The 27,568-nt window shown below is 41.4% G+C and overlaps 1 protein-coding gene across 2 annotated transcripts in view; it reads left to right on the top strand.

Moving 5' to 3' along the window:
* The window catches only part of DOCK2 (dedicator of cytokinesis 2), a 2,042,522-nt gene that overhangs the window by 576,951 nt on the left and 1,438,003 nt on the right, over positions 1–27,568 (top strand). For both annotated transcript variants that reach the window (XM_078653374.1, XM_078653373.1), the window contains exon 15: positions 15,297–15,395. In XM_078653374.1, coding sequence (XP_078509500.1) covers positions 15,297–15,395 — 99 coding nt within the window. The remainder of the gene's footprint in view (positions 1–15,296; positions 15,396–27,568) is intronic.

Below are 27,568 nucleotides of genomic sequence, written 5' to 3'. Positions count from 1 at the left end.
TCACAGGAGCATAGACGCGTTTCGTTGTGCACACAGATAAAGCACCACCTTCATCAGGATTTTTCGGGATAATTGTCTCTGAAGAATAGCACATAATCATGTGTGCCTTCAAGAATGGATGCTAAAACACAGAGATAATATCTGTAGTTTTCACTCTAGGATCTTCTGAATGAGCGTTGTATTATCTGATTCAATTTGAGTTCATACTGACGGCAACTTGACCATTCACAAGGGAAGGAGTCCGTCCTTCATCAAATCGGTAAGGTGTATAGAAGCCTTCACGTCTTTCTTGGTGAAAACAACCTCGATGAGTGGTCTTGTCCAAAGTTTAAAATCAATATTGTAGCTCACGTATTCATAGAGATATCTTTGGCCCATTGGCGTGCTATTGTTTATGAGGATGATGCCTTTTTTCCCATCTGTTATAGTCCTCCATATTCCCTTTAAACACATTCTCAAAAGATGCCTCGGGGTCGAGTGAGCTCTCGTATTATTTATTGTCCGATGCCGCTCCGCAATCAGTAAGTCTTATTTGGTCCTCGTCAGTGGAGTGCAGCTGGACTCTTATGTCACAGTGAGCACAGGACTTATATGTCAGCATAACAGTCACACTTACGGTGTTGCTCTGAGGAAAACAAAAAAGTGATAGGTGGATTGCTTGAAATAATGTCAGCCACTGGTAATTACTCTGGGCTGCAATCCAGTCCATCATTTGTTTGTTCACTATGCCACCTCAGACAGAAACATATTCACTGCCTCATATTGTTTTCATTTTGAATGTTTTATATATCCTTTTTGTTACCCATGTTCACACCCGATCATACTCCATTACAAATTTTATGCATCCTAATATTCCAGCATGAAGAAAACCACCTGCCCTTCTTCAGTCCTGATATCTGAACTCCAATTCTGTGACTAATCATTACACTTCTCTCATATTCAAAACTTCCAAAACGTTTCACCATCGATTCTCTAGACCCTTTTGATGTGCTTCCATGTTGTTAACCTTATAAATAAGTTTCACATCTTTACTTCATTGTAGTTATGTTATGTCAATATGTTGACTGATCTTTGTGACACTCGGAAGTTGCTTATCTTAACTACTTATCTTCATAGTATTGTTTTGAGTCAAATTTAGAGTCTGAGGATATGTATCCTTATTTATGTGACAGTGTCATCATCTCACTTGATTTCACCTCTATCTCCTGAAATTTAAGTTTTCTTTTCTCTTTATGTTTATTGCATGATTAGATGGATAGCTCCGTTTTCTATACACCTGACAGCAATCAGCAAAAGATTTAATGGAAAGAACAATGTAGGTGAAATGTTTAGCAAATGACATAATATTGATGGATACAGTGAGAAAATTTAGACTTAGTAGGTAAAAAAAGAACCAGTTAATAGACATTGACAAATTTCATAAGATTCAAGCTGGGTAGTGAAAATATCCACACCACCACTACCCAGCATTAATAACTTGATTGCTGTTTCCTTAATTCTGTTTACTTTTAACTGAGATGTTGAGTTTACATCAATGTCCCACTGGAGATTTTATCACACTGAAGGATTTCTAGTGACTCTCAGTCTTGAGGATGAATGTGCGATGGATGTTTCCTGGAATAAAATTGGCATCTGTACACCACATGCTTAATAATTGATATGCTAAGCGACCCCACAGCTCAACTCAGCTACTCAATTCTCTGGTTCTGTGAGCATCTTCTTTTTACCACATTTCCCCGAAACCTCCAGATACCACTCAGATTCTGTGTGTTGTCAGCATTGTTTCTACAGGTGAAAAAAAAAGATTTTAGGCAAGAACTATCCTTAAGTCTTGCTCCTGACTTTCAGAAATGTTTTCAATTATGTTCTTAATAAATTACCTTGTCAAGTTGATGTTGGAGTGAGCATTTAAAATGTGATTTAAATGTACTGCCACAACACTCCCTCAGACAAACAGTCCACACAGACAATGTTGCAAAGCACAAACGCTGTTCCATTGTATAATTGCTTTACCTTTTGTAGACTTAGACGATTGCACAGAAGATGGTGCAGCAGTACAGATAGGATACATTATTATTGTAGAATAATACAAGATTGACTAAAAGATTAAACATGATAATTACCACTAAAAGATGCAACTTTCCAAGATAAGACACGTTTTCAAAACCACCATCGTTGGTGCATCATCAACCCAATGGCAATGGATCATTGCTGAGGAACAAATATGTAAATATGCTTGTGTGTGTTCTAGAGTGCTCCTATGCTCATTTTGATGACAGAAATCGAGGGAGCAGTGGCTCCTCATTATTGACCCCTGAACAAGGGCATCTGCAGTTGACTAAGAAGAGCCGCACATTTATTTGACACTGTAATCTAAAGCTCTGTAATTGTCAGGAGATGTTGCACAGCTCACTGCCCCTTGAAAGGCTGATAACTGCAGTTAGTTAATACTACACGAGTATATTTGGCCAAATGTGGCCAAGAGCCAAACATCTGTAGTAGTATGATATATATATATATATATATATATATATATATATATATATATATATATATATATATATATATATACATATATGAGCAGCTATCACGAGTGCTGAAGTTGAGATGTGTCAGAGCACATTTCCATTACAAGGGCCAATTGGACAGTTTGGAGTGTGTGAGTCCCAAAGGACAAGAGTCCTAGGCATTAAATTATAAGAAAACTACTAGAGGAAAATTCACACAGTACAAGATTTAAAGTGCAAACCATGAAGTTTTTATTTTAGATTAAAGAAACATCACAGAAGGTAAAAGGCAAATGGTTAGTGAATTCGATTCAACATCAATCAATTTCAATCTAAAAATAAATCAATGCAAGCTACCATAAGTATTTGTCAATAAGAATAATAAAACAGCTCCTAAAATATTTTAAGTTCAGAATCAGTTAACAGCCTGTCACAATGTCATGGTTGATGGACAGAGCCTTAATACTCGCTGTGTGAAAATAAAATAGCAATCTGTCATAGAGTCTGGTCAGTATAAGACCAAGGGTTAATCTTAACTCACCTCCCAAATGCAGCATATTTTATATGTTTTCAAATAGAGAAATCATGCAGTCACTGTGGTGTATCATTTGTTCCACATCATAACTGAAAACACATAATGCGGGAAACAGCTTTTACTACTTTACTAATGAATAATCCTGTATTATGTAGTGAAGAGAGAAACAAAATCACATTCAAATTATATACACAACCTCCGTTAGGCCAGAGGAAATTGCCTTGTTAACATACAGTTGAGCTCTGCTCCTTCCTCCAGAAACATCATGAATATAGATAGGAATACATTTTAAAGATACTACAGACCCAGAATGTAAAACTATTTGAATTGAACAACAAAACTAAAAACTTAATTATATGTAACACCCTAAGCCATAAGTCAGCAAAACTCTGACCCCACAATAATGGAAATATTGCATTAAAAGATTAAGGCTGACTTTTACCTTTGGTAAACACAGCCAAGAACCAATCACATTCCCAGTTGTGAGCCATGGTATACAGTGAACCTAGCACAGTACACCATGGCAGAATATATAAGCATGTTTTATATATCATATAAGTTTACATTACTTACCCTATTTATGGATACAGCCAGAAAATTTACATTTACATATTATATTTTGCAGATATAAGTTTGGCATTTTCAAACCCTTTATCCCTATGTTTCCTTTAATTTACATATTCCACTTTACGCCACTCTACTCTGACAATTGACTTTACGGCACTCGACTGTACGCTATTTAAAGTATGCTACTCACCTTTACGACACTCCAGTTTAAGCCACTATATTGTATGCTAAACTACGCTACATTAGTCCACCCTACTCCAGTGAACTCCACTGTAGGCCACGCCATGCTACAACACTATACTATACGCTACTCTACTGTTCACCACTGTATTCTATTACACTGTTGTGTATGACAGTTTATGGACACCCTTACACTGTACTGCTTGCAACTGTATGCAATTTACTGTACGGAACTCTAGATTACGCTATATGCTATAAGACTATTCCCCACTTCATAGTATGGTACTGTAGTGCATGCTATTCCAATGTATGCTACTCCGCTCTACGGCACTCCATTCTACTGAATTGCAGTATACACACTGTTTCTACAATCTACTGTGTGCTATTACACTTTACAATTACATTCTGTGCCACTGCAATAAATAACACTTCACTGTATATTACTAGACTTTACACTCCGGTAATTAATTAAATTGTACACAATTCTACTGTACAGTACTCCACTATATGCCACTGTAATATACGTTTAAAGATTTCATGCCACTAAATTGAATGTTATTATAGTAAAGACTCCTCAATACTACGCTACTCCAATATAAGGCACTACACTTTATGCTACTCCAGTATACACCATATTAGTGTACTCTATTGCAGTGTACCCACCTGTAGTGTCCACTATTCCACTCTTCACTGTATAGCACTCCAATATATGCCACTGCACTTTACAGAATGTTAATTTACAACACTACACTGTACCACACTCAACTTTACGCAAGCCTCTGTATACTACTAAGCTGTATGCCACTCAACTGTACTCTACTCCAGCCTACACTATTCCAATTTCCTCCACTCCACTGGAGTCCACTGTATACCATTCAACTGTACTCTATTTCAATATATGATATTCCAATATATGGTCCTACACTGTACAACACTCCAGTCTATAGCACTGCACTGTACGCCAGTTCAGTGGATGCAAATGCACTCTAGTATATTTACAAAATGTAACTCTACTTTACCACACTGGACTGTATCTTATCCCACTGTACACCACTGTAATGCACGCCTCTACATTCTGTACCACTCCAAAATACACCACTGTACGTATCCTAATTTATTCGATGCCGCTCCACTGTACGCCATTCCACTGTGCGCCACTCAAGTATACCTGATTCCTCTTCACTTCTCTCCACTCCACTATACCACAATATAGTGTACCATAGTGGATATTACAACACTCTCCTCCAGTATATTGTTCATACTCCATTTAATAACACTTCACTCCACAAAACTAAACCAGACTAATATTCCAAATGTGTTACTAGCATTAGTAAAACCATTGCAATTCACACAAAAATCAAAGGTTAAGGATAAGTTATAGTGAGGAAAAGGTTATTTATGTTTGCTATACAAATTCCACTTAAACTACACAAACATTAGACATTCTAAAGTTATAGGTATATTTTTAATTTAATATTTATGCACCGTTTTCAAAGTTATGTGTCTTACTTATAACTCATATTTATACTTATTCTCAACCTTAAAAATAATATAACTCATGCACCTCTGTACACAATCTTCTCACCAGACTACATTATCAAAGAAGTTTAAGTAAGTGACAAAACCTCCACATAACCATCAGTCCCAACCAAAATGACACAGTAGTCCACAATGTCACATCTTTATTGGGCACCAGCAACAGGAACCATTTATAGGACTTCTGGGAACCCTGAAAAAAACAACAGCAGTCACTGCATACATTTCTGGGCTCTCTCTTTTATACTGCATGTGTGCAGCTTTAGCCTCCATCGATACCAACTGGAGCACTGCCATCATCTTTAAAAGAGTGACCAAGAGTTATCAAAAAGACCATTCAAAACATTGAAACTTTGCCAGTGTTCTAAATGTAAACAGCTCCATTTTGAAAGCAGTTTAATTCAAATGAGAGTCTGATATTGAACACTCCTTCATAGTGTCTTGTCCATTTTTTGAATATATATATATTTTTTTGGGCCACCATAAAAAGTCTTAACTTTATCTCCCTATTCGTGCAAACAATTGAAATGTTCCATACTTCATTCTAATTTGACCATTAGTTTGCATTCAACCCTATTTATATTCTGGTTCAATAAATGTTATTTTTAGAATTGCTTTTGTCTGGCCATTACTTATTACCCTACTCAATGCAGCAGCCACTCAGTCTTGTTTATTCTTCTGCTCACAGCATTTCTCTTTGAGTTGATCAAACATGAATTCTGGAGAGTATGCCAAGCAGCCAGTAGTGAGGCAGTATAGCCAACCCAAACCAAATTGCCAGGCTCCCAAAGTTTGCTTTTTGTGGAGTATAGTTAGCTTCATGTCCAGGGTACAGGTTTTAAAATGGTCCTTTTGTTCCATGCACCAGACTCTCCTCTGCCTTCTGGCCCTAAATCAGGCCTCTCAATTCAGCCTTCTTGGCTTTAAAGTAAATATCCCTATGACCAACACTCGTCCTGGCATCCTGGAGGGCAGAGCTAATCTTAGTTTCACTGTCTCAACAAAGGTGGTACAAGGTTCTGTTTAGGCACCGGTGGCTCATTTTCTCATTTTCTCATTTTCTCATTTTCCAGGGGTACAGGAGTACTCCCTGTTCACTTTGGTGAACATAACCCTTGCTCTCTCCATTGTTTTTGTATGTCTTGGCAGCGCACAGCTGTGAGAGTTATTAAATAGCAGCACTGTCTTCTTTACTGTCTATACGGAGAAGGGGACACAACTATTGACCATGGCAGACACCCAAGGCTTAACATACTCTACTGATGAAATTGACTCTATCATGGGCAATCTTGCGGCGTTTGCGGATGCAAACATAAGTAGTACAATATCCCAGACATCAGACTGGGACAAATTGACGGAAATGAAAAAGAACAGAATAAGAACCATCTTACACGGCACTATACTAAAGGAGTATGTGACGAACCAAATGGCACCCAAAGGCTTACTAGTATCCAATGCCCCTCGTATTTTTCTGGACGATCATGAATTCCGAAGAGACTGGGCACGTATAGCATGGCATTGTACTCATGATTGGATCATGCTGATCCTCAAGACTGCCCTACGCCTCTCTGAAAAAATCCAGATCGAAATACAGGTGACTGAAGCACAAATAAAAACTAGCATCACGGGATATAAAAAGAAACTAGATGATCTCAACAAAGAGATGAATGAATATAGGGACAACCTTACCCAACAGAAGGTACAGAAGTTCCAGAAGGATCTTAAACGCTTTTCCTTTGTAAAGGCCTATCCCTATTCTGATGCTGACTACAAAGCCTCCACAGGACCGGATCAAGACTCTGATGCATCCAGCAACACATCCAACAGCTCCAGCAATAGTGGTAGCTCAGGGAATGGAAACCAAAGACAAAGACAAAGAGGAGGATTTAGAGGACATTATCAATGGCCACAATACAACCAACCTCCTTTCCCGACACCATTCATGCCAGATCAATCATTCCCCATGTATGGATGGCAACCACCATTTCAACCGCACTTTTTTCCACCCAGCCAGTACCGCCCTCCTTTTCAGAACAGAGGCAGGCGCGGAAGAGGTCGGAAGAGAACCGGGAACAATGTGCAGTGGGAAGACGAGGACCCAGTGGGCAACAATACCAGGAGCAGAGCAGGAACGAGCAAACTGGGACCAAGCACCAAGACGACCTAGTCACCAACCTTTCCTCAAGAAGTCTCACTACAACCGAAACCAAAGTGCTGAACAAGGGCCTGGGCTTTGTACCCACGAGACATTTGGACAAATTCAAACTCCATTGCGAATTCGCCAACTTCTTTCGGAAACTGAAACTCAAAGCATTCTTTGAAAAACACCCAAGCAGTGAAAATGACGAAACACCCAACGAAACAGGCCTCAAAATTAAGTCAAAGTTCACACCACCTCCACACACTATTCCTGTGGAAATCCACACATTTGAACAGGCCGTGTTCAAAGACATTGAAGAAATGAGGGAACCCAGACAATTCGAAAACAATAGCAGGGCAGAATGCGAAGCAATTTTGCAATTGAAGAATGACAACTCAGTCATAATAAAACCGGCTGACAAGGGCGGTGGCCTGGTTGTCATGAATAAGAGTGATTATGACACTGAATGCAGGAGGTTACTGAGTGACATCAAGAGCTACCAGCCTCTATCAAGAGACCCGACTGAGGAACTGAGAGCAGAAATTCTGGAACTTGTTGAGACAACTGAGGCCTCTGGTGCAATCTCTAAACAGGAAGCGGATTACCTCTGTAAAACGGAAGGGAAAATCCCGTATTTCTATACTTTGCCAAAGATGCACAAAGGAAAAATCCCCCCGCCAGGAAGACCGATCGTGTCAGGGATTGGTTCACTCTTGGAACCGCTCTCTAGGTTCTGCGACTTCTTTCTGAAACGTATCGTACAAACTACACCAACGTACCTCAGAGATACAAAAAACCTGCTAACACTCCTGAACAATGTACAAGTAGACGATGAAACCATCCTACTCAGTTTTGACATTGAGAGCCTCTATACGAGCATTCCTCAAGATGCCACCCTGGATGTTCTTAAAAGCGTTCTGGAAAACAACAGTTGGGAACACCAGACACCAAAAGCATTTATCTTACAGTGTGCCATGCTCGCACTTAAAAGGAACTACTTTGAATACGAGGGCTCCCTGTACCTCCAAATCGGTGGTACATCTATGGGCAGTGTCTTTGCTCCTAGTATAGCCGGGCTATATGTCCATAACTTTGAAGAGAGGCACATCCTTACACAAGAGAACCCTTACAGAGATCATATCAAGTTTTGGCGTCGTTATATCGACGACGTCTTGGTAATCTGGCAAGGACCTGAAGAAACACTCAGAGACTTTACTATCTGGATCAATACTCGAGATCCACACCTCAAGTTTACTCACACGTTTGACAAACGACAGATGATCTTTCTGGACATAGAAATCAAGAAAGAGGGGCAGGAATTAACAACCAAAACACATTTTAAGCCCACTGCCAAGAACAATCTACTGAGGTACGAGAGTTTCCATCCCCGTCCGCTCAGAGAAAACCTGCCATATGGCCAATATCTGAGACTGCGACGGAATTGCAGCAAACTATCAGATTACAAACTTCAAGCTAAAGACCTCACCTGCAAACTGAAACAACGAGGGTATCCAAACAGAGTAATTGAGAAGTGCCAAAAAAGAGCAAGGAATCAACCTCGTGATGCTCTACTTGAAGAAAACATGGCCCGGAATGATTCTATTCCCCTCACATGTGTTACAACGTACAATTCCGTTTCAAACAATGTGAGTAAGAGCATCAACAAACATTGGAAAATCCTCAACACAGGCGCACTGAAATGGGACAAACCACTTTTTTCTTACAAGAAAGCACCAAGTTTAAAAGACAGCCTTGTCAACACAAGGCCAAAGAATGCAACGAATAACTCTAACCCTAGCATTACCGAAATGTGGAACTTGCCACCAATCATTGGGCACTTCAAATGTGGAGATTGCAGCGTATGCCATCTGACAGAGAACACGAAAACACTGAATCTCGAAGAAGGTAGAGTGTGGGAACAGCGCAAACACACGAATTGCAACAGCACCAACGTTGTGTACATGATCACATGCATCTGCGGAAAGAACTACATTGGCATGACGACCAGAAAGGTCAAACAACGTATTTGTGAGCATCGCAGCACAATACGCTGCAGAAAAAACGCCACCAAGCTGACAGACCATTTCCTGGGTGCGAACCACACTCCGAATGACATGAGATGGACTGTCATCGAGCAGATTCCAAACGGACCCAACTCCCAAAAAATCCTACACGAGAAAGAACAACGTTGGGTGTACCGACTTTCTACTCATATCACGGGCCTTAATGATAATATCCCTTGGGCCTCAGTACTTTAATCCTACCCACTATTCTTTAAGCAATAGTCTGCCTACTTATAACCACCTAATGAGTTGTCTATTTTTTCAACAAACATGACCGAAGCACCATGGCCAGGTACTCTTGTATTGATGAATAGTCATGGTTTGTTCCGGGTAGCATGACCACTTATTTTGGCTGTGCTTAAATCACAATATTGGTTTTGTATTGGGGTTTCCGGTAATAGACACCCCAGTTCTATCTGAGAACTCTCCTTTAATATGGCTGTCTACGATGTAATTACAAATAATTTACCAGTCATTCAAGTCAGTGGCTATAATCACTGGAATACACCTGGTGGTTTTACTGTCCATCTTTTCCATATAAAATAATTTTGTAATGTTGTAACTCCTAGCCTGGGACTTACTCTAACTACCCTGCCCGAGATTCGATCCCTCGCTTAAGCTGTAACTAATTGAGGCTATGCGGCCACCGTCCTAGTATCCCTGCCGGGCTTCCGCGCACGTGATCGCGGCTTAACCACGCCCATCACGGAAGCGCCTACACTCTATTTTTACTCGCGCCTTCACCCAGCCCAGTACTAGCGGGGCGGTGCAGGCAGTAGGTTACAACCTGAATTCCTCGGCAACAAACTGTAAGTAGAAAAGCCTTTGTCCTGCGGGCGTGTCTTTTTCAACAAGCGCCAAAACAAACGCACCCAGGACACGATTTGGATGCTCACTCTTACCCGCATTAACAGCCTCTTGTAAAAATATCACTCTTTTTCAGAATACGTTTCTCACGAGGGTAACCTCCCCTGTCCCATGAAGTCCTTGAACACTCCACTGAGAGTGAGCCTTGGTTATATATACTCTTTTGTCTGTCTTGTGTCTGTGTTGTGTTTGTCTTATTCTGTGTTGTACAGTTTTTCATCGACAATGCATGCACTATCCAATTGGATATAGTCTCGCACTAACTAGTTGGGATGCGAGCAAGTAACACGCGGTGACTATTTTATGAACTGCGTGAGAGTTGTGAATAGAGAAAATCACGATATTCCCTCTGTGTGCAAGTTGTGGGTAATCTTCACCGTCCCACATTGCGCACCTACACTTCCCTCCTCTAGAAGTATGCTGGAGTAGAGCCCAACACCGGTAACGCTAGACGTATGATGCTACCACTGAATTCACCATGTAACTGGGTGTGACAGCATGCTGACACAACGTTGAAGCACTGCACTACGTCACAGGCTTGTAAATATGCTCAATATTGTGACAAATGTCCGTATTTTCTTTTACAGGTGTTTTGATTTTTTTAGCTCACCCAGTGTGGAGCGAGCTAATACCACGGGCACATTTTCGCCATCCAGTGGTCCCATGTGGTAGGATTGGGTGCGTCTTTTAGGGGACGCAGACCGTCCACCTACTTGGTTTTGAGGTCCTGACGAAAACCTGGTTAACTATAACCGCTAAGGTTGAAACATGTAGACCTAACACATAGACCCTATTATTTACAGAGACACACGGGCTCATCGTTGCCCTATTTTATCTCGCCACGATTTTAATATTGTCCAGTTGCTTGCCAATAAAAAATCTTTATTTTACAAGTTCAAACCAGGACAATTTTTAACACACTGATTTTTTTCATTTTTCACGCACCACCACTCACAACCTGCTCCACTGTAATCAGGTGTTGAAGCACACCCTGATGACGCTAGGTCATTAGGGTGGACCCCGATGATGAAGCATGTCATCACTAGGTGATGAGTGAGGGGTTTTTAAGAAAAAGAGTTTTCCTCTACTTTGTGAAAACCGTCCACCGATACAGCGACTTGTGAATTCTCACTGGTGGTACTCCTCCATTTTGTTTTTTCTCTCATTTTCTCAGGCCCCATAGACTACTTGCTCCATATTCTCAAATACCTAGTTTCCTTAATGATCCGACTGGTATGGCTGAAGTTGTGGCTACTACAAAAGCGACTTTGGTTCAAAGACACATGAGAGCTGCTGGTTCCACAGGTGCAATATGATTCCCATGCCACAAATCTACCATGAAATCATTACTTTTGTCAGCTGCGGTCCGTGCAGGTAATCGCGGTGGGGTGGTGGTGCCAGGTAAGGGAGGATTTCGACAGACGATGAAGAGGGAAAATGAATTATTTATTACATTTTCCCTCTGCATTGTCCCTCGACATCCCCCCTTACCTGGCCCCACCGCCCCACCACTGTTACCTGCATGGACCGCGGCTGACATTTTTGCGTGTTCAGTAAGCTAGCAGGGAACGTGGGGTATGGTGGCTGGGGTCTGAGGAGCTTACTGTCTCTGCTGTCATGGTGAGCAGGCTCCTTTGAAGGGAGGTGACAAGTTGTTTGTGAGACATTGGAGTAAGCGATTTGCATGATGTGTGAAACTTGTGACTTTTAACATAGTCATAAAGTGCCCCCTTGCATTCCTTTTTTGGCGTTTTTTATTTATAGTTCAAGATGCAAAATTTCACTGCTTCCAAGTGTGCTTTTTAGGGCTCGGCTATAACGCGCTGAAAGCGCGTTCTCGCCGAGAACTATTGTCGGCGTCTCAGCAGTCTGAGACGCCGAAGGGAGACAAGACCTGGCCGCGCGCAGCGTTTCCCCATAGGATAACGTTGTGCGCGCGGCCAGGTCTTGTCTCCACAACATCGCAGGGCAGACAGGATCGCGTCGCGCGTCTCTCTGGAATGCAAGGGGAGTCTGCAGAGGGGCGCGCGGCGCTGATAAGCGTCGAAGCTTGTTTAAAGATTGTCTTTTCCTCAGCATAGCACAATATTTACTGCTGTTTTCACCCGGTTGCTATAGCGCGCTGACGGTAGTGATAGTTGCACACACTGCTGCTGTCTCCAATCACAACTGTCCCCCCTCCCCCTGTGCCCTCATTCATACAGAAAACATATGGGCTGATGTTCCTTCCAACGGTGCTCGTGCGCAGCGTCCGATACTCACACACAAGCGAACAGAAGCCCGTGTGGGGGAGGTTTCTACCCCCTACCCCCCCACCTCTATAGCCTGTTGTACTCAAACATGCATGTATTCATTCAGGTAAAAGTACACAGAGTTTCCATATCAGAACTCTGTATGGTGAGCGGATACCTGCATCAGCCAATCAAAATGCTTCTGCGAACAACTCTTTACTGCCTCTTTAAAGTCAATGAGATTGTGAAGCAGGGATATTAATCAGGCATGGGTCGAGGTGAGAGTTATGTTAGTAGCCTTATGGCATTAACGCTGCCGGGCATTAATAGGTGTTAATTGCCCCAGATCATCTTTACATAAAGGTCTCTTTCATCTCAGGCCAGAATTGCAGGATAGGAAATGAATAGTGGTTAGCGTCATCAGTTTCTGTGTTTCTGTTAACGCCCTGCGCAGAGTGCAATAATAATGCACATTCATATGACAACTAATAGTGTGAAGACGTTGGTCTTCTCAGCACTTCCAATCCACAGCTGTGTTTCTGGGGTTTTCAGTTTACAAACTCCCAACACCAAACACGGGCTCTAAAAAGGACAAACCTCTCTGGAGTAAAAGCAAATGTGACGCTGTACCTTAAATTCAAGTTAAAAGTAATAGGTATCAAAATAGTTTGTATCAGGGGCCAACTGGAAACAAATCAATGTTACGTCATAATACCACTACCTAATTTTAAATGTCACATTCAAGGACTCCACGCTCTTTCTCCCCTCCCTCGCCTCCCCAGGCTACTCTACAACAAACAGCAGACTCATGGAAACAACCACATTTCAAAATTGTTGTGGAAAGGGCACGGTCTGAATGTGGGAGCTTAGGTGGAAATCAGGCCATAAAGTATATGTCAAAAAGCAGGAGAAGGTCACATCTGTTTGAAATACACAGACGGATTTACTGGTTAACACGACCAATAAACTCGCAGACTCCAGCATGGATTGAGAAGAGCAGCCACAGATAACCCAGGGTTATCAGTACAAGGCACCGCTCACCTCCGGTCAGACTAGGAGGGCCCGGCGAGCAGGCGTTTTCAGGGGCCATCTTGCATAGGCCTAATGGGAACTGCAGAGGTATCCAGGTCTAGAACATTATGGTACCCACCCTTATGACGCACATGCCTTCTTGCTGGCCGCTGAACTAGAGTAGAAACTAGTTCATTCATAAAGCATCCTACCACGCAACACCAGACCATTCACAAAGAACCCAGACATTCCACACCGGATCAGTCAAAATGAACCCAGCCATGCAACACTAGTAGATTCAAAACGAATTCAGACATGCAACATCAGTACATTCAAAACAAATCCAGCCACACAACACAATTCCATTCAAAACGAATCCAGCCATGCAGCACCAGTACATTCAAAACGAATCCAGCCACGCAACACCAGTCCATTCAAAACAAATCCAGCCATGCAACACCAGTCCATTCAAAACTAATCCAGCCACGTGACGCCAGTCCATTCAAAACTAATCCAGCCACGTGACACCAGTCCATTTAAAACTAATCCAGCCACGTGACGCCAGTCCATTCAAAACTAATCCAGCCACGTGACGCCAGTCCATTCAAAACTAATCCAGCCACGTGACACCAGTCCATTTAAAACTAATCCAGCCACGTGACGCCAGTCCATTCAAAACTCATCCAGCCACGTGACACCAGTCCATTTAAAACTAATCCAGCCACGTGACGCCAGTCCATTCAAAACTAATCCAGCCACGTGACCCCAGTCCATTCAAAACCAATCCAGCCACGTGACACCAGTCCATTCAAAACGAATCCAGCCACGCAACACCTGTGCCTCGGTATGTACCTCGAGGCGCCATACACGAGAGCTGTGCACGATGCATGGTCCTTTCAAACCTGTACACAGTTTCTTGCCCGAACTCCCAGCAGTTCTTGGCAGCTTCGGTCATGTCTGGAAGAACAGGTTGGCGGCACCAACACACAGCGGTATCGCGATATGAATACAGTGTGTGAAAAGCGCAACACACAATGGGAAGGCCTGTCCCGACTATCGCACATTGTTTCAGTATTTCACCCTTCTGTTTTTAACGACAGGCTGCTCTGGCCCGCATTGTCACAGCCACCCTGCAGGGTAAATGCAATAGGTCTCATCTTTATTACACTTAAAGCAATTCTGTTTGTAAACAGGTGGCTTTTTAGCTTTACTTTTATTACTGTTTGTAAAACTTTCATGAACATAACATGCATATATATGCATATGTATGTGTGTATATATATATACACATACAGATATAAACATATATAAACATCTGCATATCTATATAAATACCAATATTAATGCATCCATACATATACATACATATGCATGGTATGTACATAAATGTTAAAAACACACTAATAAAAGCAAAGCTAAAAGCTACCTAATTACAAACAGAATTGCTTAAGCTTCACTAAAGCCGAGACCGTTGCATTGCAAATGCTTGTTGAAAGAGTTAACACATTTGTTGTGAGTAAATAGGGAAACATTGCTTGCTTGATTCTGTCTTCTATTAGGTACAGTACCTCTCTACATTAAAGCAAAGCCAAATTACATTTTCATGCAAGACAGTGAAATGACAAGATAAAAAGTGTGATTTTCTCTTTTGTTGGTCAGAATGCGATCTGTGTGGGAGCCGGAGACAAACCGGTGAGTGAATACAGATCAGTGCTCTACTATCAGAACAAACAACCACGCTGGATGGAAACAATAAAGGTACGGCATGAACATTTTTCATATTATTCTGAAAGCAAGTTCCTATTCTACTAAAATAAAATAGGCCTCTGAGAATGAATTTATGAAGTTCCATGAATCCCATAGATCAAACAATATAGGCTTTGTTAAGCAAATTACTGGAACGTATTGTCTTCCTAGGAAAAGGTTTGTGAAACTAAATGTTCTAGATGAGGCTGTGTCTCGCATTTGTAATATTTTCTGGACTTTTACATAATGAATTCACTTATTTCCACTAAGCAACTCATATCCGTTGCAAAAGATTAAATGAAATTGCCAGTTTGGAATAACAATGTCTATGCTGAACAAATGGCCCTCAATGGCACATATAATTGTTCTAGTTTTTGGAGGTAACGTCACAATATTGACTCCACAATTAATCTGTTGTATGCCTTGCAATTTAATTAGATATGCAAAGAATGCATACAATAAGGATGAGCCTGTCAACATACTTATTTTATGCATTCAAGGGAAGATGTTTTTTTAATATAAGAAAGGTTAGAGCAGAGCCGGGACAGTAGCACTTTGTTCAGAGGCTTCCTCACATTGTAGTAGAGACTTCTGTGTCACGACTGTACCACGTTTTTATGTGTGTGGATGGTAAATGTATAACAGGAATCCCTCCGCTTTTTAAAGCATGTGATAAAAGGGTGCAGCTGTGGAAAGGTTTAGATCGGTATGGGTTGTGTTTAGCTCATTCTTTGTCATTCCAGCTTGGTAACTTAAGTTGCTTGGGGATATAAAAGACTGGAAAATGTTGGCTTAATAAAGGTTCCCTGTTTGCTTGTCCATGTTGAGCTGCTGTCAGAAAACTGTGGATGTTGGCCTACTTCACAAAGTTTGTTGTCTTCTCATGTGAGCTGGTTAAGTTAGACGTTTTAGAGGCAGAGTTTGATTTACAGGATGGCAGACACAATCTTTTATCTATGCTGTTGTGCTCTATTTTCTCTTGTTCATTTCACAATGTAAAAGATTAGATTTTGAAGTTGGGAATTGAGTTGAGCGAGTGAGTTTCGATTTATAGGTTAGTGTTATCAACATTTATTTGGTTAGTGATTTTGGATTAACTTGAAGAAGAGGTTTGTGACCTTTATGATACATGATTACCAGCGTCAGGTGTTAGGAAAGGGTTGGAGACATTTCAAGAAAGTGCTAATTAGTACAATCACAATCAGAATTTTGGGAACCATCTGAGGACAGTTCTTTTGTTGGTTTAGAGGACAATTTGTTTTAAATGTTATTCAATGTGTCAAATGAAACCTTTTTACCCTCCAATGGCAAGAAGAGGGCATTCTTCTCCTGGAAGTTGTTTCTGTACGTTATACAGCATGCTTTGAATGTTGATGGTTATCATATGAGTTTGCAGTTTTCTTCTGTAATTCCACTATTAATGGAAAGTCAGTGGTGGAGCATTGGGTTTACCTAACACAGAGGTCTTCTATTTGTTTCTATATGAGACAATACTTGTCCAATGAAACAATCTGTAAATGTGGCAAGTTAAAGGAACTGCTGACGATGTTGAGTCCTGAATCTGTCTTTTTTTTAGCTGGGCATATTCAGGTAGTGGCATTTCATCTAACAAGAATGTAGTTCAGCTCCTTAAGCAGATTCCTTGCTTATAACAATCTTGGGTTTATCAAAAATCCCAATCCCAAATGAATGAGGCACTGTGTAGTAGTACGTATAGCTTGTACGTTGCAGCTAGAAAAGTTCCTTGCCGTCACACTGTCAGCAGTGGTTTTGTCAGAGAAATGTCCTTCTTAATGCTTCAAGCCAGACAAGAAGTGCAGTTTTTTAGATAAGTCTTTGATGGCCATGGTGTGACCGGTTATCTTATATAGCAAAAAAAGTAAAAGGGTTTTCTCCTCTTATGCAGTGGGCCTGGACACATAACGGGAAACATTATTTTAGAATACTTTCTCACTGTAGTGGATAATTGTGAGGATACTGGCTGATCCCTCCACCATCCTAGGTTGGTGGAGTCTTGTTCCCAGAAAATCTTCTTCAAACTTGGCTGTCCTTAATTTACTAGTCATGATGAAGACCCAATATGTTGTATATCCACTAGCACATACACAAAGGGTCAAAACGTCGACAACAATCTCATTGGTCCATGTCCTTAGTCACCCATCCTTTAAATGAAAAATGAAATTAATGATGAGATACGGTATGGTACCTTAAATCCTGGTTGCAGAGTGTTGTAAGGTCCCTTGTCGAGGATGCTTTGTGCAGTGGTGGTTCCGAGGAGCTGTGGGGCTGCGATTCAAGGTCCTGTATTGAGGATGTGGCACGCAGCATGGGTTCTGAGGAGCAGCGCAGCTGCAGTGAGAGGTCCTGCATGGAGGATGCATTGCACAGCAGCGGTTCCAAACAGCTGCAGGTCTGGTGTCGGGGATGTGAGCACTGTGGTGGTTATGATGCGGAGCTGCAAGGAGATGCATCACACTGCATCGGTTCTGTCCAAATGAGTACCTTCAGTCCCACCTCTATGGGTCCAGGACTGGGGTGGCATTACTTGGAGGACAATACTCACAGCATGGAGACTCCGGATACATGGTTCAGGGTGGTTGAAGCCTTTGCTGTCCCTGAGGTTATTATCAGGAGGTTGGCCAACTAGCCCTTGGAATCCTGCTAGAGGTCCGATATTCAAGATGCAGGCCAAGTCATTTTCACTAAGGCAGCAGGGCATCAGAGTATCAGTCCTTCTGGCAGCAGAGCAGCACAGCAGTCCTTCTTCTGAGTCTTCCACAGGTCCAGATGTGTACTGAAGAGTTGGGTGTGAGGGTCCACCATTTATACCTGGTGCCCACTTTGAAGTGAGAGAAGCTCCTAGAGTCCTCACAAAACTGAGGTGTCTGGATTTTCCTGCCTCCCTGCCCTCAGCTTGTTTGGGGGCCAAAATGCTAGTGTGTAACCCTTTGTGAGTATGCTAAGGCCATCATTGTGATATTTAAGTGTGGTAGGAGACAGCTCCTCCCCCTCATCAAGTCAGAGATGGCCCATCCTGCCAACCCCTATTCACTCTTTGACTCTCTGCCTGAGAGTAAATGCCTTCTACACCTAGTCATGTGATGCAAATGGTTGGAACAAGAAAATGCCAACTTTCTAAAAGGACTGAAATAGTCAATTGGGTAACTCTGTGTCCCTCAAAACCAGGGCATGCATAAAACAAACTGCAAATGGTTCTGTTGGGTAGAGCAATTGGTTAAAAACTATGTAGTGTTAATCATGCAAAAACATGGCTAATACATTTCTTTATAGACTTCAGGATGGAACACACGTAGCAAGAAATGATTAGACATAAAATAATGTTTTACTCTGTAAATCATGTAGGGCTCTCAAATTCAATAATCATCAAATGACATCAGTGACCTAAAGATAAAGTGAATAACGTGACACAGTGACGTATGTGACTGAGTGAAGTTATACATAAGTGGTAAGAGACTTACAAATATGTACATATTATACAAAATAACTGAAGTGGGGTCTGTCCTTTCCAACTCTTAATACATTGTTCCTGGTGCCCATTGAGTAGGTTTTTTAATTCCTCTGGCCTGGAGACCTGATGGACATAGACTTAAATGAACATCGACGTTTCGACCCTGGCGTGTTCGCAATTACGTAAGCGTCACAGCGGGTCTTCCTCAGGACGACCAGACAACAAAGAAAGACAGCCAACTCCAATTGCACTAAAGACTACGACGGCGGGGTGAGGGTTTGAGAATAGATGTGAGTTCAAAGCATGCAACAGTATCCAAGATGCCTCCAGGGTTAACATATTTAACTGGGAAAGCGAGAGCAGTAGTGCATGGACTTACCATGCTCTGTATTATGAGGAGAGACCACCTTGAGGGTTGATGTCTCTGCAGGGTAAATCTTAGAGGCAGAGATTCAGACCACCAAGTCGGTTTGGAACGTGGTGCCTTGTGTTGGATTTCACACAGATAATATCGATTTCTATTTGGGTTCTTCTTAGTAGGTTTCTTCCATTTCGGCTTCACAGTGAATGTGTCTCCTACATAGGTTTAAAGCAACTTTCTGAAAGGGGCATTTTTCAGAATTGTGACTTAAAATGTGATTTTAAAATGAAAGAAGGTTTTAAATTCCATTTCTTTAGGCACCAAACTCGACATTCCTACTTACTCCTCATTGAAAGTTGTAACATAATAAATGTAATACTTACAAGTAAATGTCAAACTTGTTAAATACTCTGCACTCTGGGTAGTTTAGAGCCTAGAAAGTTATTTCTTTATGAATGCTCTCTTACTCGTGTTCTAATGCCTTGTGACGTTGTGAGTTCAGTATGCTTATTTCACAGAGGTAATTTGTAAACATAAGCCTGTTTCAGTTACTGAGCATGTATGTCAGGAGCAAAGTTCCTGTGCCCATAAAAATGTGTCTGTTGAATTGGTACATTTTCGAAATACTTTTACTTTCGAAGTGCTGCTCTTACGTGTTTGCACTTCCTAGTATGTTCAAGCAGTGATGATTACTGCCTGTCTATACACACCTATGGCACTCATAGACAGTCCAAGAGAAACACGTTCCCACCTGTGTGTGTATAGTTTTGTATTGCAGCATTGATATAGTGCTTACTACCCTTATGTGGGACACTGAAACACTTGTCTTCATGGGCAGCAAGATATGCCATGTATGGTATGTGCTTTGAAGAGTGTTTTCTTTGTTTTTTGATCCTAGGTGGTAAGTATTTCCATGTCATGCACAATGACCATCATGGTGCAGTTATTGTGTGGTGGGTAAAGTGGTGGGAGAAAAGGGTGCACAGTTTATTGTTTTTAGGAGGCTTGCAGCTTCGAGCAGCTCTGCAGGCCCCTACATGGTATTTCATGTGATCATAGTCTACATAACTGTTTACTGCATTGAGTTGTCCAACCTAATATATTGTTTAAAGCTTTTGGTGCTGAGCAGCCTTAGTTAGAGAGAGAAATGGTGAAGGAACTTGGCAGAGGTGGGTTTTGTTACTATCATTCTTGGCATAGGTAATGCCAATTTACTAGGGACTGACAGGTAAAATATATATATATATATATATATATATATATATATATATATATATATATATATATATATATTATATATATATATATATATATATATATATATATATTAATTACCTACTGGCGATAGCCAGTAGGTATATATAGTTAGGATTGTTTTCCATAGGGAAATCGCAACATTCTATTGGGAATAACTTTGGCGCCGGTTGAGGAATCTTCCTGAACATTTCCTTAACTTTGCCTCGCGGCGCTCCGCTCCGTCCCTGAAAGTTTGGGGGGGATTCGTCAAGCGGGGGCCGAGATAAAAGGGGGGTCCCAAAACGTGTTTTTCCCCATGTTAATTTCCATAGGGCGGTTGGACTCACTTTTAGCCCGAACGGCTGAATGGTTTTCCACCAAACTTGGCAAAATTGTAGGGACTGGTAGCCCGATGTGCCTTTGCTATGTCTCAAGATATGTGCTCCAGTGGTTTTTACGAAAATTAACTTTGAAAAAATATATATTGGGCTACATTGGGCTATATATATGTTAGAGCCCAAATGTAGCCCAATGTAGCCCAATGTAGCCCAAAGATGGCCACCAGAGACAAAAAAAACAAATGTAGCCCAAATATCAGCCAGATGTAGCCCAACTATAGCCCAATGACAAAATGTCCCAGAGTGTTCTAAAGAACAACTAGAGCGCTAACAGTCTTACTTATGACAAAAGTATGGCACACCTGAAGTCATCTTGATTGGAATAAAGTGTTAACACTTAAAACATTTAATTTGCAAAGGAGCAAAATGAGGGGGTTCATTTTGCCATAGAAATTATGATTAGTGCTGAAGAAAGAACAATTAGGGCACATTTTGAGTGACTTCTCAAATCCTCTTATATTTCATTAAAAAAATTCTGATATGCAGTCTCCCAAGATGGCCACCAGAGACAAAAGAGCCCAAATGTAGCCCAAATATCAGCCAGATGTAGCCCAACTATAGCCCAATGACAGAATGTCCCAGAGTGTTCTAAAGAACAACTAGAACGCTAACAGTCTTACTTATGACAAAAGTATGGCACACCTGAAGTCATCTTGATTGGAATAAAGTGGTAACACTTAATACATTTAATTTGAAAAGGAACAAAATGAGGGGTTTCATTTTGCCATAGAAATTTTATATATATATATATTCACTGAAAAAACCATAGGTTACACACCAGTTATAGTTAGGAATTAGCATTTAAAAAACCTTTGAAATTCACTGAAAAAACCATAGGTTTCAGGCCTTATATAGTTAGGAATCAGCATTTAAAAAACCTTTGGAATTCACTGAAAAAAACATAGGTTTCAGGCCTTATATAGTTAGGAATTAGCATTTAAAAAAACCTTTGAAATTCACTGAAAAAACCATAGGTTTCAGGAGTTATATAGTTAGGAATTAGTTTTTAAAAAACCTTTGAAATTCACTTAAAAACTATAAGTTTTAGTGGTGTTATAGTTAGCTGGACATTTTACTCATACAAAACCAATGAAATTGCTCCTATATAGTTAGTTGTACTAACTATATTTCGCGCACCCGCAATCCACTGCTGATGATGTCACATATTAGATCATTCATGACATGGTCAGTGACATCACTGATGACATCTCAAATGACATCACTGATGACATCACTGATTACATTATCCACGTGACAATCACATACACCTTTTCATACACTATTACAGTTTTTCATCACTGTTTGTAAAATACAGAGTATCATATTTAAATCCATTGTCACAGCAATACAAGTATCTAAAAATCCACTCAGTGATTCATAGATGTATACACACATCTAATCACTTACCTATGGATTCACTCATACATGCTGTCAATGAACAATAGAACACTATCAAAAATACTTATACATCTTTATCGACATTAAACAACAGCACGCATCCTATTCACATATGAAGTCATCCTACTCACTTATGCAAACAATGGATCATACTTACATATTTACTTAGCAAAACACTTATACAAACACCACTTCTTCTATTCATTTAGATAGTAAGTCATACTTAGTGAATTATAAAATCATTATTACAAGTATACAGTTATCCATACAGTCACTCACACAATCATTGTGTCTTATGTATACTTATTTATATACAACAACTGACACATACTGTGCCTTTTATTTTTCTAGTTTGTTGGACCTGTACCTTTGAGAAATATATTTGCTCATCACCACACCCATAAAGAGATTTCCTCACCCAAACTGTTAGAACATGTAGTTTTAGCTTCATATATCTACTGAATCAACTATTCACACATCTTTGGACAGTCACACACCCCCCACCGAACCACACACACTTTCACACTCCCATACAAATACTCAGTTAACTAATCAATAACTAATATAGACTTTCACATAGCTAGTAACCAACTGTAGAATCAGTTTACACAACAACTGACAAAGTGATACAGATATTCACACAGTTTAGTCACTATCCACTATATTTAGTGAGACATTATAAATTGGTCAAGTAAACAGTCAATTACACTGCTACTAAATCCTCCATCCAAATATTTATTTATATATATCCACTCATTCTTCAATGTAAATTGCTATATATATATAATGCATATTTAAATAACGAAGCAAACCACATTCACTGGATGATGTCATCAGTGAAGTCATCAGTGATGTCATTTGAGATGTCATCAGTGATGTCACTGACCATGTCATGAATGATCTAATATGTGACATCATCAGCAGTGGATTGCGGGTGCGCGAAATATAGTTAGTACAACTAACTATATAGGAGCAATTTCATTGGTTTTGTATGAGTAAAATGTCCAGCTAACTATAACACCACTAAAACTTATAGTTTTTTGAGTGAATTTCAAAGGTTTTTTAAAAACTAATTCCTAACTATATAACTCCTGAAACCTATGGTTTTTTCAGTGAATTTCAAAGTTTAAAAACAATGCTAATTCCTAACTATATAAGGCCTGAAACCTATGGTTTTTTCAGTGAATTCCAAAGGTTTTTTAAATGCTGATTCCTAACTATATAAGGCCTGAAACCTATGTTTTTTTCAGTGAATATATATATATATATATATATATATATATACCAATTGGGTGTGAGCCAATCTTACCATGTTTTAAAGAGAGAGCACAAGCACTTCAGCACCGATTAGCAGTAGTAAAGTGCACAGAGTCCTAAAGCACCAAAAACTGAGTCGGCAAACAGGAGGGTTGATGGAAAATAGGGGGTAAACCAACCCAAAGAAGCCATGGGTAACAGAGACTAATATGGGACCTTTTCCAAGGAGAGCTTGAAGGCAGGCAATTCTCTCCCCATTAACCTCAAGCAAGACTTGTACAGGCTTAACTTTCCACTAAAACTAAAGGATTCCTCATCTACTTCTGAGTGGAGCATAATTGATTTGTTTGCGGAGAGCCAAAGAGGTAAAAACACCAACTGAAAAAAAACTAGCTCAGAAACTCTTTCTAAAACAACAGTTTCATGGCAAAACAGATTTGAGGAAGGGTTAAAGCAACAGGAGGGCAGGGAGAATTGTTTTTATAAATAGAGGAAAATGCAGAGTGGGGGTTGGTGGGGGAGGGGTCATCAGAGAACCGCAGGAGCGAAAGAGAGCAATAGGTGCAATACATGGAAATGGGAGGAGGGCACAGAAGTGTACCAAGGAGAGAGATAAAAGACGTACTGTCATTGAGTGCTTCACAAATAAGAAAAATTAGTTGATGTAAAGCAAGCACTTGTGGAATAATACAAAGATCCAATCAGAGAGATGGTAAACAGGCTATGTATGCTCTATGGAAGGGGCTAACACAAGCTGGATGGCTTGATATAAATAAACAATCACATGAGCACTCTGGTGTAGTAAACTTTCACTCAATTTTCAATAAAAGATGTCAACATATTATTCATGTGTCGTTTTTCATTATTCATTTATTTTCCATCAGTATTTCATCAACTTGTCGTTATTATATCATCATAACTTTCAAAATTCATTTTTCAATCTATATGCCCGATGCATTTCGAGCGAACTGCTCTTCCTCAGGGGAATTTTTTGTCTGAAAAATATGTATCGAAATGTATATAGGTACAAAACAAAATGCACAATCACATGTTAACATGATACCCACGTCTCCCCGATGCATACATGATTTGTTTACTATATTTAAGTGCTCCAAATTCATTCGTGACCTTATAGCCCTGGTCCTCGACATTTTTGTGTGCGTAACTTTCATCACCTTGTTAAAGCTTATTGTTGTATTAATTACTCGTACTGATCTGGACGGTTCTTATAACTTCTTGTGTCCAAAACTGTCAAAACAGATATTGAAAAACATGTCACCGACGCAAATCACGTAATCAAGTGTAATTAAGTATCATGCTTACGAAATTTAGCAGAAGATTGAAAAATGAATTTTGAAAGTTATGATGATATAATAACGACAAATTGAAGAAGAGAAATAAGCATTAAACAAAGTAGAAAGCTGTGTTCCTTTTATCAATAACACAAGGAGAAGAAAAAGAGGAGGGGGAGGAAGAAAAGAGAAAGAAAAAAGAGGGAAGAGTAGTACATCTCTATAATTGAAGAGTGAGAAAAGTAGATTGTGGATTAATCACAGAAGAAGCAGACATTTAAAATAAAATACCAAAGATGGAAAACTAAAGTGAACTGAAACCAGGAAAAATTGGTATATAGGAGAAAGTAGAGACAATAATAATTTATGGAGGTTGAAAATTCTCAGAGTGATTACGTACTATAGGCATTGAAATATTATTTAATCAATTGGTTAATGAAGACCAGAATACATCTCTATTTACATACGGTTTAACAGAGGAAGCAAATGCAGTATCTAATCTATGATAATGACAAACATTTTTCCACCAGGACTTCACTGTAAGGAAGTGGATTTCTGTTGCAGTAACCCCCCCCCCGCCACACACTTTTTGCCTGATACCTGATGCACTTTTCCTTGGTGTGCCCTGTGTCCCTGCCAATCAGGTACCCAGGGCCTGTGTTCCCTCCCTAAAAACTGTACTAAAGCCTAAACCCAATTGGTGTCTCTGGCCACATGTCAGCCCCTGGTAAATGGTACCCTAGGTACCCAGGGCATTGTGATCAGAGAAGACCCCTAAGGGCTGCAACACTTATTGTGCCACCCTTAGGGGCCCTGTACCCTGACACACACACACTGCCTTTGTATGCTGAGTGTCCTGGTGCAGAACTAAACAAAGAGTCAACATGGCACACATCCCTGAGTGCCATGCCCACAAACCCACTGCCCTGGCATACATCAGCAACCCCTCTAGCTGGGTGCCCTATGCCAGTGGTGTGGGCGCAGGTACAAGAGCCCTGTGCCCCTAACCTACTCCGGGCCATTCCTGGGCACTGTAAGTGCAGTGATGCTATTAAGAGTATATGGTGCTGGGAGGTTGTCATAACAAACTCCACAGCACCATAATGGCTACACGGAAGAAAGACAAGTTTGATATCAAATTTATCAGCACATTAAACCCACACTGATGCCAGTGTGGGATTTAATGTAAAATGCACTACAGAGGGCATCTTACACATGCCCCCTGAAACCTAACCTACAATCCATGTCTTGTCTGGGAGGCTGCCACACAGCAGACATGTTGCTGGACCCCTGGGTGGTGAGCCTCTGCTCTCCTGGACCTGCAAAAATGCACATCCTGGGCGCGGTGCTAGGTCTCCTCCCCCAGGATGGGCAGGGGGAAGCTTCAAAGGCCTTTGTGAGCTTCTCCAGGCCACTTGCTGTATTCAGCAACTGGCCCCCACCGGTTCTGACCCCCACTCTGGCGGGAAGATGGGTGGGAAACCCTACGTGAATAAAGGGGGTGTGCCAGCCTGTGCCAACTCCACCCCTCAGGTGGGAGAGGCAAGGTGAAGCACAACTCCAGGCTCCGGCCATCTTGAGGATGGGGAGCCCTGTCCAATCAGAGATAGGCTTCTGCCACCCTCCCACAGGAGAGGAGCAGGATAGGGGGTGTACTTATCCCAGGACAGGGACCTATTGGTCCCTGCCCTTCCCCTACCTGTAACACCCCTACATTTAGTATTTAGGGGCACCCTGAACCTTCCTTCCTCAGTTCCCAATACCGAAACAAGCAAGAAGATCAAGAAACAATAAGACCTGCTGTGCAGCTGCTAAGAAGACACCAACTGACTTGGCCCCAGCCCTACAGGCCTGTCGACCCTCAAACCTGCTCCTGCAAAACCCCGGCTCCTTCTGTGGTCAGCAACCTCAAAAACCCCGGAGGACCTGACTGCCTTGTGACTCTACCAAGACTGGGACTCCCTCGAGCAGTGGTTCTGCTCAAACAACAAAACCCCTGGTGCCAGCCAGGAACCGCGAATCTAGCACACTCTGCACCGAGCCCGGCCTGTGCCTGAGTGAACAAAGACCCTGAGGACGTCTCCCCGGCAAATTGGACCTGGAATCCAGTGCCCAAGGACCCTCCCCGACGACCCCAATGGCACTTGCAGCTTCAGGACAAGGGACCCCTCCAACCGCGACCAGCAGGGGTAAGATTTCCCGACCTGAAAAGACACCCCTGCACCCGGTGCCCCACGGCCCCCTGTGCCCAACTCCTGGGTGCCTACCTATCCTCCAAGATCCCAACTTACCCCGCGAAGTGTTGGTCGCTCCAGAAGATCCTCCATCCCCGAGCCTGCAGCCTTTGTTCCCTTTTCAAGATCTAAATTGAATAACATTGAGCGCCCAATGGCTCAAAAGCACCCTGCACCCAGCCGCCCGAGTGCCCTTGGCAATGCAACCTTTGTCCTATCCTACTTCCCCATTTGCCCTGAGCAAGTGACGAGGAACCCAGCACCCACAGCCGGTTGGCTTGCTAGCCAGCAGCCACCAACTGAAGGCCCCCTGCCTCTCCTTGGATAACATTGGGCCTAACTACCTCTGCACCTCGCTTCCCCTGTGCCGTTGACGGTGTACCACCTGTACCTACCTGACCCTGGGAGACCCCTAAGTCCATGCCCAGAACCTTAACTCTGCCAGTCGAGTACTTATCTAAAAGCCTATAACTCACTTCCCTTCCATAGACTAATATTGACTGGTTTCACTTGGAAATTCTCTTAAGTGTTGAGTTTTGG

The sequence above is a fragment of the Lissotriton helveticus genome, chromosome 7 (assembly GCF_964261635.1).
Source record: "Lissotriton helveticus chromosome 7, aLisHel1.1, whole genome shotgun sequence".
NCBI classification, from domain to species: Eukaryota; Metazoa; Chordata; class Amphibia; order Caudata; family Salamandridae; genus Lissotriton; species Lissotriton helveticus.
This window is presented reverse-complemented; position numbering and strand designations above follow the sequence as displayed.